The following is an 18,417-nucleotide window of genomic DNA, read 5'->3' as shown; positions in this document are numbered from 1 at the left end:
ATGCCGCAGGGTAATGACCATGTACGGTAGACTACTGCGCGCACAAGCAGCAGAGGCATTGCCGCCAGATAAAGTCGAGAGTCGCCTGCGTTATGTGCTGGGGAGATAGACACGTGCCACGCCTTCACGAAAAGACGGTCAAGGTACAAATAGCACGACGCCCGCCTCTTTCGCGCGCATCATCCCCCCTTCCCATTCACCGGCATCGTCCATTGTTCCGTCGCAAACGTCTTCGGCTCGTCGTCGACCACTTCCAGGTTGCAAATTCCCACTAGCCGTAAATAGCCTTATAGAGGGGCGAACAACCTTGCGTAGTAGCGGCTGCCCTCGCTCAACCCGCCGAACATTTCTGCGCCTCACCAACGACATCCACAACTCCTCCCACCCACCCGCCACCCGCATATCGACGACATTCATTCGCCAAAATGTCTGAGCCGATCCGCAATAAGAAGATGGACTCCATGACCGCCCCGTAAGTCGCTTGCACTCCTCCACCACACAATTTTAGACGCCAAAAAACATCACGACCTCACCCCTCCACCATGGACGTGCCGCATTCTAACGTTTGCCCTACCAGCACCCCGCAGAATACACCTGCAAATGCCGCGCCCATATCGTCGCGCGCTCAACAGCCCGGTGTTGGCACCATCAAGGAAGGTATGTTGCACCATCGCAATTTGCTGCCCCTCCAACCCCCGCCTCGCCCTGTCGTCGAGGGCCTGACCGCTAATCTGACTTTTTCTGCAGAGGAACTTGAGCGCACCGCCGCCGGCCTTTTCGCTGCCAACCCCGCCCTCGTTGCCATGATGCAAAACAAGCTCGGTTCGCTCGTGGGCCGGTCAAGTGGCTACATCGAGTCCCTCCCGGCCTCTGTTCGCCGTCGCGTTGCGGGCCTCAAGGGCGTACAAAAGGAGCACTCCAAGCTCGAGGCCGAATTCCAAGAAGAGGTCCTCCAGCTGGAGAAGAAGTACTTCGCCAAGTTCACGCCGCTATACCAGACCCGTGCCAAGATTGTCAACGGCGCCGAGGAGCCATCAGAAGACCACGTCAAGGTTGGCGAGCAACAAGATGAAGAGGACGAGGATGAAGACCAGCCCGAGCCCGAGCTCAACAAGGATGAGGGCAAGGACGTCAAGGGTATCCCAGAGTTCTGGCTGAGCGCTATGAAGAACCAAATCTCACTCGCCGAGATGATCACAGACCGCGACGAGGCTGCCCTCAAGCACCTGACTGACGTCCGCATGGAGTACCTTGACCGCCCAGGATTCCGCCTGATCTTTGAGTTTGAGGAGAACGAGTTCTTCACCAACAAGACCATCACCAAGACCTACTTCTACCAAGAGGAGAACGGCTACGGCGGTGACTTCATCTACGACCACGCCGAGGGTGACAAGGTCGACTGGAAGGCAGGCAAGGACCTGACTGTCCGCATCGAGAGCAAGAAGCAGAGGAACAAGAGTGAGTAGCTGGTTACATATTCTCGTCCGACTAGGTTACTAACGATTTTTAGACACCAAGCAGACACGAGTCGTTAAGAAGACAGTACCTACAGAGTCGTTCTTCAACTTCTTCGACCCTCCCAAGCCCCCACAGGACGATGACGACGCCACCTCTGACATTGAAGAGCGTCTCGAACTTGACTACCAGCTTGGTGAGGACATCAAGGAGAAGCTCATCCCCCGCGCTATCGACTGGTTCACCGGCGAGGCTCTTCAGTACGAGAATATTGAAGACTTTGACGAGGGGGAGTTCGAAGACGAGGACGATGAGGACGAAGATGAGCTCAGTGACGACCGTGATGAGGAGGAAGAGTCTGACGACGAGGTAAGCCGTAACAGTCACTCATACCATTACGACCTGCTAACACGTGATCAGAACGACGGCACAAAACCCAAACAGGAGGCTGCTGAGTGCAAGCAAAGCTAGAGGTCTCACAAAAGAGTAGTCTCTTGCAACTCCTAGAACACACCACCTATACGTCGTCCGGAGTGGGATGCTCACATGGGCTGAACCAAGCTGGACTCATACCCATCTTTCATCAGCTCTGAGATGCTTTTTTGAACGACAGCACATCCGACTACATGATTTCTCACTAGGCGTAATATTGTATCAAAAGAGCTCAGGGGTGTTTGTTGGGCAATGGTCGGTTGGGGATTCCTTTGCACTACATACCATACTCAAGAACTACTCAGTTCTCATCCCCCTTTCCCTTCCAACTCCCCTCTTCAGACATACCGCTCAAACAGGTTCCTGGGCTCTCGCGACCAACCATCGCTAGCATGCATGGCGTTGTCTAGGTGGGGTTTTGCAGCATGTTTTCTTGGGGTCCAGGGATATTTCATGATCACCCGGTAGTTAGAATGGCGTCTTGATTTCGAAACGTGTGTTACGGTTAAATGACAGAAAAGTTTGAGGTCTCCTACTTGACAAGTGCTATGTTTATCGTGATATATACTGTGATTTTGTTAGTCTGTGTGATAGTTTTCACGTTCTACAGTTTACAGGTAGCCTAGAAACCACCGAATTTCATACTTACATTATTTAAATTTGCGCTGGTACCGTCATGCATTTGCTGGTCGTTCATGTCAAGATGAGTAGTGCGGGGTAGTGGGGGTTCAGCCGGGTGAAGTTCGGGTCTCGAAAATAATTCTGGAACGCGATGGCGTATACCACAAGACGACAGAGGGCGGTACAAACATCTTGCTACCTTGATAACCCCGGATATTCGTTCCACTAGCAATTCACTACCCGTGGGAGAGATACAGAAATCTCTTTCTTCTCTCAACCCTCGCTCTCCCACGACCGCAAAACGCTCTGCGACGAACCCGCCAGAACCTGCTCCAACATGGCACGCCAGAATCCAAACATTGTAATTACAGGCACGCCTGGCGTAGGGAAGACGACACATGCAGAACAACTGGCGCAAGCAACAGGCTTCACACATGTTTCCGTGAACCAAATTGTGAAAGATGAGGGATTCCATGAGGGCAAGGATGAGGAGACGGGAAGTTGGATTGTAGATGAGGACAAGGTACGCGCTGTTTTGGTTCTTGAGTTCTCCTCTTCTCGCACACAGATACGAACGCGCAATCTATTCTAGCGCCAGACTCCCAAACCCAAACCCATCACTTACCCACCCCAGCTTCTAGACCACCTCGAAAATCTCCCCTTAAACAGCACAGGCGGCTACATCCTCGACTGGCACGCATGCGATCTCTTCCCCGAGCGCTGGATCGATCTCGTCATCGTGCTACGCTGCGACTCAACCCTGCTGTACGACCGCCTGACCGCTCGGGGCTACAAGGGCAAGAAGCTCGAGGAGAATATGGATAGCGAGATCATGCAGGTTTTGCTCGACGAGGCGCGGGAGAGCTATAAGGAGGAGATTGTGGTGGAGTTGAGAAGTGAGAGTACGGAGGATGTGGAGGGGAATTTGGAGAGGGTGGAACAGTGGGTGGAGAATTGGAGGAGGGACAGGGCGAGTGGTGGTGGGGAAGAGTGAGGAGTATGGAAAGGAGATGCGCGGGTGATGAAATGATACCATGGTTTTAGATATCTGGATATATGAGGTATTGAGAGTGCTCTAGGTGAGTCTATTCCCACCCATTTCACTTACCTCGGCGTTGGGTGATGAATGGGATACAAAAGTTCTAGTCATAGAGAATTACACATCCTCTTCTTACGACTCAACCTTTTTCGCCAACCACTCCTTCAACTTGTCCAGCGCCTTTGCTCGATGACTTATCTTATTCTTCTCGCTCTTCTCCATCTCAGCATACGTCTGCCCATTGTACTCAAAACATGAGTCCCAGCCTACAGAGACGCACGCATCGTTAGCTCCGTAAGTCTTCTCTTTGTGGTACATTCATTCATCATTACAGCTTGGCGAAGCCCCTGCTAGGCACGGGAGGGGGAAGGAACATTCGAGACTTACCAAAAGCAGTAGATCCCCGACTCTCCACCAACGTGCCATCAGTGCGTCCTTGGAATAAGACGGGCTCGTGGCCTGGGCCCTCGCAGTAACCAAAAGTGCAAATTGCTTGCGCGGATTTGTCGTCAAAACCGGAAAGCATCTTGTGCAAGTTCTTGGCGCCGAGTGAAAGCATGAACCATTTGCTAGATTGGGACGTTTCATGAGTAAAATTATATGGTAAAAGGGTCTTGCAGGAGACGGAAATTTGTGGGTGTCAAGAAAATTGATAGAAGGGAACCTACATGTACGGCCCTGGGAGGCCGTTCATGGCGTTGAAGACGAGACATGTATCTTCCACTAGAACGGGCCCTTGGATCTGAAGGATGGTTAGTAGAGCGATAGTTGGAACGCGGGATTGCGACATGCAGCATCAGCAGCTCTTCGCGCCTTGTCCATGGTAACTTCTTCCACGGTGCCTTGGACTTCGACGAGGTCGACATTCTGGTTTCGGAGTTCAATGACGCCAGCAAGGATGGCTTGGACTTCTGCGAGCTTGTTCTTGTTGCCCGTTATGAAGTTCAGGTGTGCCGGTACCGACGGTGTAGATGCCATCTTCGGCTAATACTGGAATTTATCCGTTACAAGTGGTAAAGGTGGTATGGTAGGGTGGTATGATCGGTGTGGTAAGATCTAGAAGTATAGCTACGGCTGTATCGCCGAAGTCGCTGGAAGGATTGTTAACGGAATTTTACGTCTGAGCAGGAGATTTGGTGCATTAATGTACCTTATGAAAAGGGAAAAATATGCTGTTCCGCTATGGGATAAAAAACCTTCACGGCAGGCACTTGGATGACTGTTGGAGCGGAATTAGCCATCTTCAACGGTGAAGGGCGCAATTCCTGTCGGTGTGGATAGGTAGCACTAAATTTGGCGACCGCTTTGCGATTGCAAAGGGCGCATGCACCCAGCTGGTGAAGTAATCTGCAAGATGAAACTCACATACAGATTGTGGCTATGTCACAGACTCTAAGCGGTCTACAAGTTGGTCAGATCGCGGAGTCCAATTTGGTCCAATCTGCAAAAGGTGGTGATAGTAGGGCTGAGGGGTTGCACGTTTTCGCAAGCGAGCTGAGCAAGGATGTGGCTTCTAGCGCGCATCGAATGTTACCGTGGCCCTACAAACCAACACGTTCAGCCGCATCAATCACACCCTGCAAGGTACATTTCAACGGTCTTCGCCGTCCAAACCGATTGGTAGGAACGCTCAGAAGCCCATAGTCGCCGATTAAGAGCCTCATGGCTTGAGGCTGAAGGCTATCATTCGACTACCCGCACCTTTGCACGCCGACAAACCGTCTCAAGCTGCACCACGAACTACCAGTATAGCCGGAGCGCTTTCCATTTCCTCCCAAAACTGACTCATCGCCAAGGGAGGCGGCGCAGGATACTGTCATTTTTGTCACCGCCATCATGGTTTCCCTTAGGACTTTGTTCCTGGCTGTGTATGCCTCGAACCGCGTTATAAGGACCTTGTTTCTGCCATTATGGTACACCACGCTCTTCAGTCCGGTCGCACTAGCTATCGCTTGGTACTTTGAGTTCGATCAAACTGTCCTACAATTCATTCCGGAAAACTTCTCTTGGTTCGATCTCTTACCTCAATTCGCAGTCTCGGCCGTGTTTGTGCTATTACCAACCAGACTCCTTTCCAGCTCATCAAAAGTCATTACTACGCAAAATGGGGCGAGACGGGTACAATCGCTTCCATACTGGATCCCGGGGTTACAACACTTCTGGAGTATTGCCCTCGGGGGACAGGAGTGGTTGAATGGTATCCGGTTAGTTTAAGAAATTCCGACGAGGGAACTAGTCTGACAAGCAACAGCGAATCTTCGATAACAAGTATAATTGCATACAATGCAGCTGGAACCAAGCACAGTGTCCTTCTCTCGGAATCACTAATTCGCCAACTATACGACAACTGGCATAATTTGGAGGTGCCAGACAACAACCAAACCGCCCTTCTCCGAAATGCATTCAACTTGCCAAAAGAAATGGAAAGCCACTACATTGAACTTCGCCAGGAAATTGACCAAGCCGTCCAAACAGAACTTCACACGGGAGCGACAAGGGAGAACCTGATCAGACTATCGCTGAACATTTTGTCTGACTCGCTCCCCGACCTGACTACTTTTAACTCATCTATTGTCGACCAAATGCCATGGGAGCGCGTATCGAATGTAGACCTCACAGATGGCACGTCAGAAGCAGAATGCGATTTGTTCATATTGCTCAACGAGTTTTGCTGCAACGCCATTCTACCACCGATCCTGGGGGCTCAATTTACCGAATCGTATCAACTGCTTGCCACCAATCTGGCTACCTTCAACGAACGCTATTGGGCTCTCGCTCTCGCATTACCGCGACTATCCCCCATCCAAGGTTTACCAGGAGCTGCTCTTGCAAAAAAGAATCTTTTGAACACATTTGCCAAAATGTTCAAAGATTTGACTAACCCGCCTACGAAGAGGGTCCCAGATGACGACGAGAGCGTGAGCGGCGAGGAGGATACGGACGCCGATACAATAACGCCTCTGATGAAACTCAACGAAATCTTCACCAAGCACGACTTGCCTATGCGGTTACGCGCTTCGATCGCACTTCACCTTGTACATAACATAGTATCAGACGTTGTGCCTCTAGTGTTTTGGGTGCTTCTACATATCTACTCAGCTTCACAAGAACAAGATGTAAAGTCCTCGGAGCCTACGCCAATGCAAAGGATTCGATCAGAGAGCAAGTCTTTAGCACAAGCTGTACAACCCCCGTCAATACATCCATCTTTCCCGGCACCTCCTGAGATACGCTTTGGTCCATCAGCTCAAACGCTTATCGCAAATACCTTGCCTTATCTCCGATCATGCATTAATGAGGCTCGACGTCTATACAGCTGCTCCGTGGACACGTACAAAATCAAGGAGCCTTTTGTTTTGAAGGAGGAGGATATTGCACAAAAAGGACAGGAGGAGAAGTGGGACCTCGAAGCTGGCTCATGCATCGATGTAGGGCTTTCTCGATGCATTATCAATTCCTCGCCAGCAGTCCACACTTCCCCAGAAACATTCAAACCTGATCGCTTTATTGACACGCCATCTCCGACAGCCATTATCGTTCCCTCTGACGAGGCTGAAGCCTACAAATCTGCCCTCCTTGTCTCCATTATAGCAGGCATAGTTCAATTATGGGATATTGTGCCAGCACCAAAGAAGAGCTTCTTCGAGCATATTCAAGAAGCAGGAAACGAAGCATCCATCGGTGCAGCAGCGCTTACCGGAGAGCAAAAGGCTGCCAGAGAAGAGTCAAACAGGAAGAAGCAGGATGGAAAGAAAAAAGACGCAAAGTGGATATTTCCAAAGGCCGTGGAAGGTGCCGATGTAAGGGTTCCAAAGGGTGATATTAGGGTTAGATTCAGAAGGCGCGAGGGTTTACCTGCGAGTAAGATTGTAAGGAGGATTGGCTAGGAGACTTCCGCGTACCTGAGCGCTACAAGCGGTCAAGCTCCGAACAGGGAGTTCACCGGAAATCCGCACAGGGAACATGGAGTTCGCCGGAGGTGGAGCTGTATTTCGGCAAAGAAAGAGAGAGGTAAGAGGGCCGGTGCGCAGACCCGCGAACGGCATCCTCCATCTTCACCGCAACACACAGGGTTCGGGCCGGTCACAAGCAAATTGTCGGTCCGTCTTTCACACATACCTACACATGTACAAACTAGGAAGTCATCATCAAGGCAAGAGGCCGTCGTAACACAAAAGAATCTAGACCATAGCATTGTCTCAGAACTGCGCGTCGCCGTCAAACTTGCCTAACAAAACATGCCAAACCCAACCCCAAGAAGTCCCAACAAACAAACAAAAAACCCACCAACGGCATTCCCCACCCCGCCGGGCCCTTCCGCCCACCACGATCTCTACCAAACCCACGATCTGCCCTCCCCAGTCCCATGTTTCACCCATGGCCGTTGAACAATTAATCCACATGCCCCCGATACGCAGCACAAAAACCTACGCTGACCTGTCTGACGTACGTGGTCAAAGTAGCGGTGAATACCCGCACTAAAAACAAAGCGATAACCCACAACCATGACCCTGAATCATCATACGCCAACACCCGCTTCCCCGTGTGTGTCCCCAGTCCCAAACTTTACAGACGAGGTAACAGAAGACACATCATCATGGTTATCATCACCGATGCCAAGTGCGGGATCAGGAAGGCTATGGTCTTGTATCTCCACACCTCAGCATACGCAGCCCCGTATCTGCAGAGTGTTTGTTTAGCGCGATGCGTACGTCCGTGTTGGCTGGATGGGTAGGCCGGGTGAGCAGCTAGTCTATGTGTTGCAAGGTTTCTATTTTCAGTCTTGGTTTTTGACAAGAAGGACTGGTGGATGCCAAGGTTGACCTCAACTGCTGATCGATGATGAACGTGCTGTTGTTGGGTTACTGGGAACAAGAGCAGTAGCGGGGACAAATAAGGTTAGGGGGTAATACTGAGTTGTACAGTCTGTGTATGCGCAATGGGGAAATCAATATCCGGTCGATACGGTGTGTTGTGTCAGTGTCCAGTGTCGAGCGTCAATCTTACCATTTGCACCGTCTGTCCGAGTTGGGAAAGAGACAGGGTGGGAATCGAGAGGGTACGGTGGCAGGGGGGTTGGTCGGAAGATTCATCCGGGACGCGCTTATTCTAGGTTTGCTTTAGTCTACGGCAACCTTTGGGAACAACACGAACGATGCAAATTGCTTATTACCGAAACTTTCTGGTTGATCCGACGTAGCTTCCTTTTCATCTCATGAATTACTAGACGTAATATTACACAAAAGCAAAGAAATTGCCGTCAAGAAGCTCATGGCTTCTTGAGCCCGGGCCTTCCTAGCTCAGTGGTAGAGCGCGTCACTAGTAATGACGAGGTCGTCAGTTCAATTCTGGCGGAAGGCAATTGTTTTTGCTAGTTTGGTTGGCAGGGTGGTAGTAGGAGAGATCGGCTTTACGGAACTCTGTTACAAGGCTGTGAAGACTTGGATAAATGTTCAATTTTTTGTGTTTTGAATCCACTGTGAAGAGAGTAACATCAATCATTATGGGGAGAGCATCCTCTACAGCACCGACTAACGCCCAGGGCACACAAACTGCATGCACGATGAGAGGACACAGAAATTGGAACTCATCAATGTCATTTCCATGATACTTTTTCCGCATGACCTGAACACCGGATGCGGATGGTACCCCTTACACGCCATCACTGCCGCGGGATCGCATCGAATGGTGATGTTTATCTCTCATTTGTAAACACAGACACCTTTGGGAATGCCGATATCATGCCGCAGAAAGTTGAAAAGACCCAGAACCCCTTGCCTATCCAACGATGACCTTAAACCTGCTCAAGGACAGTCTCCTTGAACTCACGCTCAACCTTCTGACCAGAGTCGTCCTGGCTTGACTCGCCGTGAAGACCGAGGAGAGCACCAAGGTCGAACTTGGGTGCCTTGAGGAGCTTGACCTTTCGTACGTGAACCTATATTACATCAGCATTCGGCATTTTCCCTATTCTGCACAAGCACATACGTTCTGGAGAGGGTAGATGCCCTGGGTGGCCTTCTCGATCTCGCGACCAATGACCTCAGGGATGAGCTTCTGGGTGAGCTGGGCGAGGGTGCACGAGCTGGCGTCACGGGCCATGATCTCAACCATCTTCTTGCGGATAGCCCTAATCTGCGAGGACTGGGCGTATGTGGTCTTCTTGACCTGGTTCGGTCGTCGCTTGGTGAAGGCAATGCAGAAGAGGCGGAGGAGGTAGTCGTCGGTGGTCTTGACAACGACATTGGCCTCAATGAGGGTTTGCCACTTGCGGACGAGGGATCGGAGCTTGTCGGAAGTGAAGTCGAGTCCGTGGAAGTTGGTCAGGCAGTTCTTTCCCTGGACCTCGTCGACGCGGAGCTTGACCTTGCGGAAAGCGTGGTCCTCATCCTTCTGGAGATCGGCGAGCGAGACCTCGAATATCCGGCCCTTCAGGGCGTCGTTTGCGTTCTTGAGACCGGTGGTACGGTTGACGAGGGTCTTGCCGACACTGCGAAAAGCATATAGTAAGCATTGAATCCGCATGTATATGGCAACGGGATGTCTTACTCTCGGACCGCAAAAGTTCCTGGGGCCTTGATGTTGTACCAGTCCTTCTTCGCGAAAGTGTCGGTCTTCTTCTTGAGACCCTTCTTTCCCTTTGAAAGACGCTTGTTCTTGCCGACAGCCATGATTGCGAGTCTCGGTGTTGTCGGGCGTCGAGTTGTCGAGGTTGTCGTTTCGATGATGCCGAGCGAACGAAATCTGGTGTCTGTGGGCGCTATCGCTGGATTACCTAATTATCGAGCTAAGCGAGGTGGCCAGGCACCTGGACAACACGTGACTGTGAAGCCCGCGATCCACATTAGACCCAGCGTGACGATCACCACCAGCACGAGGCGGCTGCGAGCACGACGCACCTGACTTTGGAGATGACTGAGAAAATGCGACGCATCAGCTGCATGCAGTATCCTTCGCGGTAGGCCAAAGCCATACTGCACAGCTGAATACCTAGGTAGCTGACTATGTCTCCGCAAGGGTAGGTCGAAGTCACTCGATACAACAAAGTAAGTAGCCTTGTATCTGCCGACCATGATCATTCATTCCGTGAAGGTTGTGTGTGGTCATAGTTGTGGAAACAAAAGGAGGCATGTCTCGCGACTCAGCGGTTGGGGCTGGACAAGTCGAGATCACCGTGATCACCAAAAGTTGTGCCAGATAATGTAGTACATGATCATTGATGGTATTGTGCTGTTACTACTGATAACTGACTAAGTGCGCCTAGCCGCCTAGTTATGCCACAGGCTAAATGACCGCTCTCCGACACCCTCCACCGCCTCGGGCTAGACGCGCGTTGCATGACTTCGTCTTCCTAGACTCCTCCAAAGTCACCGCCGCCTCCTGTCGCATGTACTGCGGCGCGGGTCGTGTCATCCATCAGCTGAGTGGCTGTGCGTAGAAGCATCACGAGACCCGCCCTCGGACCACGACCCACGTAACTTTCTTCTTCCGCTCGGCATCTCGACTGTCGTACCTGACTTCTACTGGCCTTCGCCCTAACAATAGCGGACATGGCACAAGAGCACCCACGCGGCTTGCCAGTGGCATAACTGATGGTGGGAGGGTCGGATGACGTTGGCTGGCGGCGTCTGGCTTCCAGACACTACTCAGTGCACTATCTGGTAGGAAGAGAATGTCGGTGTATTTGGTGTTGCGGGTGATGGGCATTGCTGGTTTCCTTGATGTTGTGTTGAATTTCTTCTTGGTGGTTTGCACCTTGCTGGTGTCTGCATGGATTCAAGTCTTGACAGTGGACTGTTCTTGCTGGCCATATACGTCCTGGTTCTGGCAGAATTTCTCAAAGTCAGGGAAGCTGATGTAGCCGTCTAAAGTGGTGTTAGCCTTGTGCTACTTCAGTCAGGTTTCACTGGAGGATTCTTACCCTGCTGCCTGTACTGTCTGACGTAACGGTCACTCTCAGTTCTCGACATGGCAGGCCTCTCGGCAGAGTAGGCTGGCTCCGAGTTCAACCTGGAGCGTGGGGCAAGCATGGGGCTTCCGGGTGGTGTCTCTCCACGTGGGGTAGTGGGTGACGAGGCGACCTTTGCCAGAAGGATGGATGCCTTGTGTGGGCTGCCCGACGTTGCCGAGTCCCGTCGGCAGGTAGTGGGCGCGAGAGTTGTGAGGCATGGCGAAGAAACAGTTGATGGAGTTAGAGGTGGTCGCCTGCTACCCGATCGGGACCGTTGGGGCGCCTCAGTGGGGAGCGAGTAGTAGTATCGAGGATGGGCAGACATGATGATGGTGTACGAGAGTGTCGATCAACGAGCGAGTGTGTTAGTCGGAGAATTGGATGGAGATAATTGGGAACTGAAGATTGACAGAGCAAGCGAGAGACGGTTAGTATAAGAATCGAGTTGAAATCGCCTAGACGCTATTCACCCCATACTACCGAATGTATAGTGACGCCTCTGCTCGTTCCAGGCACCCCGGTCGCCCTGTGCTGCATCAGCAGTCCGGAGCTCCCCACTCGACGTCGCTGGCGTTTTGGAACTAGCAAGCCGGCCGAAGTGGGCACAGGCAGAAAACGTGGACATTTTGAATTAGTCTGTTGCCGGGGAGGTGCGCTGTCAATCTCTCACTCGCCCTGACTCGGCTGGGTGCACACAAGACCACCTCACCTCCATTTCTCTAGACTGCCGCATGCTGCTGCAGGTGTGAGTTGGCCCCTTGCGACGAGGCGGATGACAACAACTGGGACGTCTGCCATGGTTTTTGGTCAACAGCGGCACGGTTCGTTAGTCTTGCAGAAGCTTATTGCTCATTGCTCATTACTCGCCCTTGCTCGGCCTTTTGCACGTCGAAGCAGCTTCCAGTGGCAGGTTCTGGGGGAGGATTGTGCCTGATTGGCATTGCGCCCTCGATCCAAGGCTTTGCGGCGCCTCTCGCCGGAAGAGCGGGTGCACTGCCATAGCGGCGCCGTCGCATGCTCAAACCATCACAATGGCGGATGCAACCCGTCAGGCCAAGGAACACCCGTCATTACTGCGTCGTGGTCATGGTGGTCATGGTGGTCATGACAGATTTCCGGTATTGCCTTGGTTTGGTCCCCAGCCGGCCGAGCCTTCCTTGCCGTGATATCAGGAACGGCCGAAGGGCACATGAAGATGAAGGCCAGACTCTGGGGCCTAATTACAGTACGTACTGTACATGCCTATTTCCGTCGTCGTGTCGACTGGCTGGGCCACATCATGGTGTGTGCGACGGCGAGACAGGAACAAGCACAAGCACCGTGACAGCCTCATTCATTGTCAGTACCAAACACTATGTCGGTGACGACATTGCCTCAGCTGGGGTTTCTATTTTGTGCCGTGTCATGCATTGCAGATTGCCTCCCTTTGTCATCAAAGTCGAGAACATTGGACCTCAGGGATCCGTCCACCGCCTCTCCAGCGCCTCCAAGACCAAGACTTGGGACAACCGGTCAACGCGACCAAGATACCAAAGGTCATCACTATATCTACCTGCTCTCCACATAGCCGTCGCATGATGAGACCTGATGAATGACATAGGCCCGCATCTGACATCGGTAGTGTGCCTTGCTACCGCATGGCGATTGAGGGGAAGACACGTACCGGGTCTGCTGTCGCTTAGTAGCCGCATCTGCCCCTCGCGGGCGAATACCACGAAACACACTTCTTGTTCGGCAATACTTGGAGTTTTGCTTTGGGTTCTGGAACCTCTGTCCCCCTCGTCCCAGGATCCACCTCCACGTCAGCTGCTATCACATGTTGTCTGGTTGTTTGGTCAGACTGGTCGCAAGTGTGGAGCGGGCGACCGGCGACCATCCGGTTTGCCAGTTACGTACGACTAAACGATGCATTCCAGTCCCTCAGCTGAGTACTAAACACTAAACGCTTTGCACGTCTCAACAGATGCTACCGTACACATGCTTCCGAAGTTTCCCAGACAGCTCTGTAACAAAGTTTCCTCCACCGTTTAGCACAATGCTCGCAAACCGCTTGCAACCCTCAAAGGGCAGCATGCATGCAGGCGGCGAAGATCACCACTGCTATCTTGCACCCAGTCTGTTGATGTACACAATGTTAGCGACATGGACGTGCAGCTTGCAGGTGCATCGACCCGAGAAGCGGGTACGTCTCCACGCTGTCATAGCCGTTAAGAGCATCTTGCCAGTTTCAGTTGCGCAATGTCAATCACGATCAAAATGCCATTAGTTCGTCTCGGCCCGGTAATCACCAACACTTCGGCAAACTCTTCTGTTTCTTGGAACCGCTCTTGGGATCCAATGAGAAGACATGTCTTGGAACCGAACATCGATGACGCTGTTGAGGCCTCCGAGTATGCCCCTCACTCACCACACCCTCAGCTCTCAACGCCCTGCGCCGATGACCCGAGGGAACTCTCCGTAAATCCAGACGCGCTTCTACGGCACACCTGGCGCCGATCGTGCCCGAATACTGACAACTATACCCGCCCACTACCGCACACTATGTGGCATCCCAACTGAACGAGTAAAGAACGCGTATTACTGCGGCAACCCGTTGGAACGTATCGGGTCAACCTGCCACGATCCTCCCCTAGTGGATACCCCAAAACACTTCCCAATCCACCCGATCACGCTCCCCGATCTCGATTCTCAACACGATATTTTGTGCGAAGATACGACCGAGTGGAGGGGTTTCAGAGAGAAGGGAGTGAAAGAGCGGTAAAGAAACACGTACAGCGGTCAAGGCCCAATTGCGGGCCGCTCCCGGTGTTGGTTGAGATTTCTTCCGCTTGACACCCCACCATCTCTCCCACTTGCATCTACGTAGTTAGATACAGACACACATACACGCGCTTTTGCGTCTAGTCTAGACTGCCTTTTCTCTCTCTCTCACACACCCACACCCTCACCGACAGTCCCTGAACCCGCTCGCAGAGTCTGTCATGCGACCGAAAGCGGGCTCGTGGTGCGGCAGGTGCGGGTAGGGCGTGAGTAAAAGGGACCAGGTATGCTTGTAAAAGATGCTGTAGGTGCTGGTCTAGTGCTGCGTATGTTGCATGCATTTTTCCACGTGCATATGTGAGTATGACTGGGCTGCAATGGATTGGTGGGGTTGTTGGAGCAGCGTTAGCCGGTGACAGTTTTTTCAAGGCGCTTGAGACGCGACATGTGTTTTGTGTTTCAGGTCTCGTGTAAGGGGTACATGATGGGTCCCTACATACATGGCATGTCGGTAGTGGCTTGTGATTGCCGCGATAGGAGTGGGAAAAATCCAAAGGGGTTGACAAGGTGGATACATCGGGATTCAAGAATGCCATCTTCACGCACATGGGTAAGTGGGTTACCCACTCGGACCGAGCAAATCGTTTTACTGTATTGGTATTCGTACTGCTCTTATCACCGCAGTAGCCAAGGCATATGTTGACTTTCAGTACATACTCCGCACCGATTGCATGCAAGGTCGCAGTTCAGATGACCTGCTTTTGCCCTGCTTCTGCTGCAGCTGCTTCGCTTACAACGGAGGTTGCCATTGCTCAGTGCTAATGTTGGGGTCAGCATGTTGTGATTCGAGCAGATAAGAGGGGTTAATCCTCCACTTACATCAATGTCTTCCCAACCACGACCCTTAACGTTTGCCAATTCGTCCATGGACATGACGTGACCAGTCGTAACTGCAGGATATGAATCAGCAATGTTCCCACTCGACTCAACAACGAAACAGAAGCACTTACAGTAACCGGCCTGGATCTTAGCATCAATCTCGACACGGCTGTCAGCCGGAATCATATCGTCGGGAATTGGCACACGCTCGTGAATGGGGATGCCTTGCTCAACAATGGCATCGTGTTTCATGTTGGACATACTCAGCATCCTGTCAATCTTTGTAATGCCGAGCCAATGAAGAATATCCGGCATAAGAGCCTGGAAGCGCATGTCCTTGACACCAGCAATATTCTCAGTTCGCTTGAAGTACTCGCTAGCGCGGTCTTCTCCCCGCTTCCTGGCATTGTAGACGAGATACTTTGTCACCTCGCCAAGAGCGCGACCCTCTTTACGGAAGTAGATGACAACACCACTGCCGCCCTTCTGCGCTTCCTTGACGGCCTCTTCAATACCAAAGGTCAGGTATGGACGACATGTGCAGATATCGGAGCCGAAGACGTCGCTTCCATTGCATTCATCGTGAACACGGAGAGCGAGTCTGGAGTTGGGGTCCGACATCTTTGCTGGGTCACCGAAAATGTAGACGGTCAAACCGCCGATGGGTGGGAGGAAGAGCTTGATATCGTGACGGGTAATGAGCTCTGGATAGGAGCCACCAGTCTCCTCAAACAGTGTTCGGCGCAGAGTTCCCTCGTCTGTTAGATAGTGTCAGCTGGGAAATATGGGCTGTACCATGTGCTACTCACCAATGTTGAAGCGTTCAGCTACTCCTGGAAGGTACCACACGGGTTCAACCGCGACCTTTGTGACAGCGACCTCGCCCGTTTCATTGATGCAGATCTTGCCGTCCGGCACGAGACGCCCCTTCCTCACACTCTCTTCGAGCTCGGGCAACTTCATGTGTGCTCTTGTGATGGCAATGGTAGGTCTAATTTCGACATCATCCTTGTCCATGGACTCCTTGTACAGCCAAGGCGCAAGATGACCATACGGATCCATTGCCACGATCTTCTTCCCGTCGCTCCATTGGGGGAAAGGCCCAATCTTTGCGGCCGGCTCCGTGTTGGTGAAGTCGGGCTTGTGAGTGATGTCCAAGTTCTTGCTTGCTACGGCAAGAGCGTTGTAGATGGAGTAAGAGCCCCCGTGAGCACCAATAGCTGGTCGAGTCAGTGAGCCCCGAACCAAAGGGAAAATCTGGATGACATACCATTACGCCTACGAATAGTATTCGGATGTCTGGAAACAACGACAGGGCCACGAACAGCAGGGTCCTTAGCGCCCCATTCCATGGGCAATGGATCGACACCTGCCTGACCCGGATACGAGGTCAAGATGATCTTTGAGAACTTTGACACACTTGTACGACGTGGAGGAGCATCAGCACTTTCAGGTGGCTGCTCATACTGCTCGCTAACAGCTTCTACGGTTTTCTCTCTCTGCACTTCGCTCGCCTTGTCCTTGCTCAGAGCACCATTGGCAGCTTCATTTGCTGCCTCGTCCTTGATCTGCTTGATACCAGCCAGCATATTTACGCGTCCATTGATCTTATCAATAGAAGCTGCAAGTGAGGAGTTCTCGGCCCGGAGGGCCTTGAGCCCTTCGAGGATCTCCTTAAGGACAGCATCGCTGGTGGGGGTTTCGGTAGACATGATGAGTAAAGGTGGATTTCATGCAAAATCGTATAGATTCCGAGTTGTTAGAAGACGTTTGACAATTCCTTTGCTGTGTGTAACCGACACCTTGAACAAAGACGGTGAGCTCTGGTGTAGGCTAGACGAAGACACACGATTGATGGGGTGATGTGGAAGTAGGAGAAGCACAAGCTCAATCCTCGCACAACGCTGATGGGATCTCAAAAGATGCAGGAAAAGAGAGGAAAAAAGGGTTAGAGAAAGCAACGTGTTCGAGACAAACAAGTCGCTGGCACTGCCAGCACCGAACAGCTGACTACACAGGTGCCTACGGCTTGGGGGGACGCCGATAGGAGCGGGGACGCTTATCGACTATCGACGCATGGGGCAGCTGCACGGCAGCGGCAGGGGTGCCGTCGGTCGGAACCACGCGATACAATGAATCCAAACTTTCGCGACCGCGTCACTGCACTCCAGCGGAAGACGGCAATCCACACCACGACTCATTGTAATTCAGACGACCATCGCGGTCTCAAAGATAGCCTCGGAGTTATTATATCCCGCAGTTAACGCCGTACTGTGGTTGCGAGCCACCTCTCGGTATCACAGAGCTCCAGCAAGGATCACACATTGATTTCACAATACTACCGCCCTCACCTACCTCTCAACTCAAAGTCAAGCGCAAAAAGCCTCATCTAGAGCCATAGTCGCAAATACTACCGAAACTCACTAACTATACAAACAACTGTGCATCGGCGGTGAAGGCAGCAAAAGCAACAAAATGGCATGTTTTCTTCAGCTTCCTTTGAATGCGCAAACTAACAGCAAATACAGGGTAAACGCAAGTCGTCCAGTAAGCCTCAAGGCCCCAAGAAGGTGCGCTACCCCCAAAGTGTTCCTCCCATTGCAGCAACTAATGTCCCTGTAGAAGGAGAAGCTGCCCACCACCTTCCAATGCCTCTTCTGCAACCACGAGAAGTCTGTCAGCGTCTCCATCGAGAAGAAGTCGGGCGTCGGCAACCTCCAATGCAAAGTCTGCGGCCAGACCTTCCAAACCAACATCAACTACCTCAGCGCGCCTGTCGACGTGTATGCCGACTGGATCGATGCGTGTGATGCTGTCGCAAAGGAGGCAGCCAAGGGAAATGCTGAGATGTCAAGAAGCAGCAACCGCATGGGCAGGATGCCGACGGCGCATAATCAGGACGATGACGACGGTGATGGCGGCTTTATCGAGCACGATGAGGCAGACGCCGAGGGCGAGTATGCCGACTAGATTGTGGTTCGACACCGGGGTCGCAAAACAGAATAGTGGCTGGAGGCATGAGCGTTTGGGACCTTGTACAACACATGGGGGGACACGGAGAGTCATGGCTTGCAAGGCGTTTGGGGTATCAAAATGGATTTACTGATAACGACGGTGTATTCGTTACTATCAGCATCAGGCTGCTCTAGTCCGATGCATAATACTGCTGTGCTCCACCTGAAGTGCACTTGCAAAATGAATTACGCACGACCAAGTCCAGAGTCCTATGATGCAGTGTGCATTCAAATGCCAATAGTCTCATGCCAAAATATGCCAAAGC

General features: G+C 52.1%; 9 protein-coding genes across 9 annotated transcripts; 4 read left to right on the top strand and 5 right to left on the bottom strand.

Annotated features, from left to right (window-relative positions):
• Positions 1–425: 425 nt before the first annotated feature.
• Positions 426–1,926, top strand: PtrM4_013800 (nucleosome assembly protein; the record flags this gene model as incomplete). Its single annotated transcript, XM_066103115.1, has 6 exons — positions 426–472; positions 578–657; positions 748–1,052; positions 1,137–1,458; positions 1,511–1,824; positions 1,876–1,926. The coding sequence occupies 6 exons, from the start codon at positions 426–428 to the stop codon at positions 1,924–1,926; spliced, it is 1,119 nt and encodes a 372-aa protein (XP_065965317.1).
• A 919-nt stretch (positions 1,927–2,845) lies between these two features.
• PtrM4_013790 (AAA-18 multi-domain protein) lies at positions 2,846–3,502 on the top strand (the record flags this gene model as incomplete). Its single annotated transcript, XM_001931301.1, has 2 exons — positions 2,846–3,031; positions 3,143–3,502. 2 exons carry the CDS (start codon positions 2,846–2,848, stop codon positions 3,500–3,502), a joined length of 546 nt encoding a protein of 181 aa, XP_001931336.1.
• Positions 3,503–3,679: 177 nt separating this feature from the next.
• On the bottom strand, positions 3,680–4,241 carry PtrM4_013780 (Ham1p domain containing protein; the record flags this gene model as incomplete). Its single annotated transcript, XM_066103114.1, has 3 exons — positions 3,680–3,813; positions 3,935–4,116; positions 4,216–4,241. 3 exons carry the CDS (start codon positions 4,239–4,241, stop codon positions 3,680–3,682), a joined length of 342 nt encoding a protein of 113 aa, XP_065965316.1.
• A 59-nt stretch (positions 4,242–4,300) lies between these two features.
• PtrM4_013770 (Ham1p domain containing protein) lies at positions 4,301–4,525 on the bottom strand (the record flags this gene model as incomplete). Its single annotated transcript, XM_066103113.1, has 1 exon — positions 4,301–4,525. One exon carries the CDS (start codon positions 4,523–4,525, stop codon positions 4,301–4,303), a length of 225 nt encoding a protein of 74 aa, XP_065965315.1.
• Positions 4,526–5,383: 858 nt separating this feature from the next.
• Positions 5,384–7,412, top strand: PtrM4_013760 (uncharacterized protein; the record flags this gene model as incomplete). The annotated part of the gene is made up of 3 exons (XM_066103112.1): positions 5,384–5,751; positions 5,799–7,347; positions 7,410–7,412. 3 exons carry the CDS (start codon positions 5,384–5,386, stop codon positions 7,410–7,412), a joined length of 1,920 nt encoding a protein of 639 aa, XP_065965314.1.
• Positions 7,413–9,341: 1,929 nt separating this feature from the next.
• On the bottom strand, positions 9,342–10,218 carry PtrM4_013750 (40S ribosomal protein eS1; the record flags this gene model as incomplete). Its single annotated transcript, XM_001931298.2, has 3 exons — positions 9,342–9,485; positions 9,536–10,037; positions 10,097–10,218. The coding sequence occupies 3 exons, from the start codon at positions 10,216–10,218 to the stop codon at positions 9,342–9,344; spliced, it is 768 nt and encodes a 255-aa protein (XP_001931333.1).
• Positions 10,219–11,323: 1,105 nt separating this feature from the next.
• On the bottom strand, positions 11,324–11,823 carry PtrM4_013740 (Tymo-45kd-70kd domain containing protein; the record flags this gene model as incomplete). Its single annotated transcript, XM_001931297.1, has 2 exons — positions 11,324–11,412; positions 11,469–11,823. The coding sequence occupies 2 exons, from the start codon at positions 11,821–11,823 to the stop codon at positions 11,324–11,326; spliced, it is 444 nt and encodes a 147-aa protein (XP_001931332.1).
• A 3,247-nt stretch (positions 11,824–15,070) lies between these two features.
• Positions 15,071–16,849, bottom strand: PtrM4_013730 (RibA, GTP cyclohydrolase II; the record flags this gene model as incomplete). The annotated part of the gene is made up of 5 exons (XM_001931296.2): positions 15,071–15,076; positions 15,138–15,208; positions 15,269–15,895; positions 15,947–16,357; positions 16,408–16,849. 5 exons carry the CDS (start codon positions 16,847–16,849, stop codon positions 15,071–15,073), a joined length of 1,557 nt encoding a protein of 518 aa, XP_001931331.1.
• Positions 16,850–17,269: 420 nt separating this feature from the next.
• Positions 17,270–18,107, top strand: PtrM4_013720 (transcription elongation factor; the record flags this gene model as incomplete). The annotated part of the gene is made up of 3 exons (XM_001931295.2): positions 17,270–17,380; positions 17,666–17,707; positions 17,760–18,107. 3 exons carry the CDS (start codon positions 17,270–17,272, stop codon positions 18,105–18,107), a joined length of 501 nt encoding a protein of 166 aa, XP_001931330.1.
• Between the last annotated feature and the right edge of the window lie 310 nt (positions 18,108–18,417).

The sequence above is a fragment of the Pyrenophora tritici-repentis genome, chromosome 1 (assembly GCF_003171515.1).
Source record: "Pyrenophora tritici-repentis strain M4 chromosome 1, whole genome shotgun sequence".
NCBI classification, from domain to species: domain Eukaryota; kingdom Fungi; phylum Ascomycota; class Dothideomycetes; order Pleosporales; family Pleosporaceae; genus Pyrenophora; species Pyrenophora tritici-repentis.
This window is presented reverse-complemented; position numbering and strand designations above follow the sequence as displayed.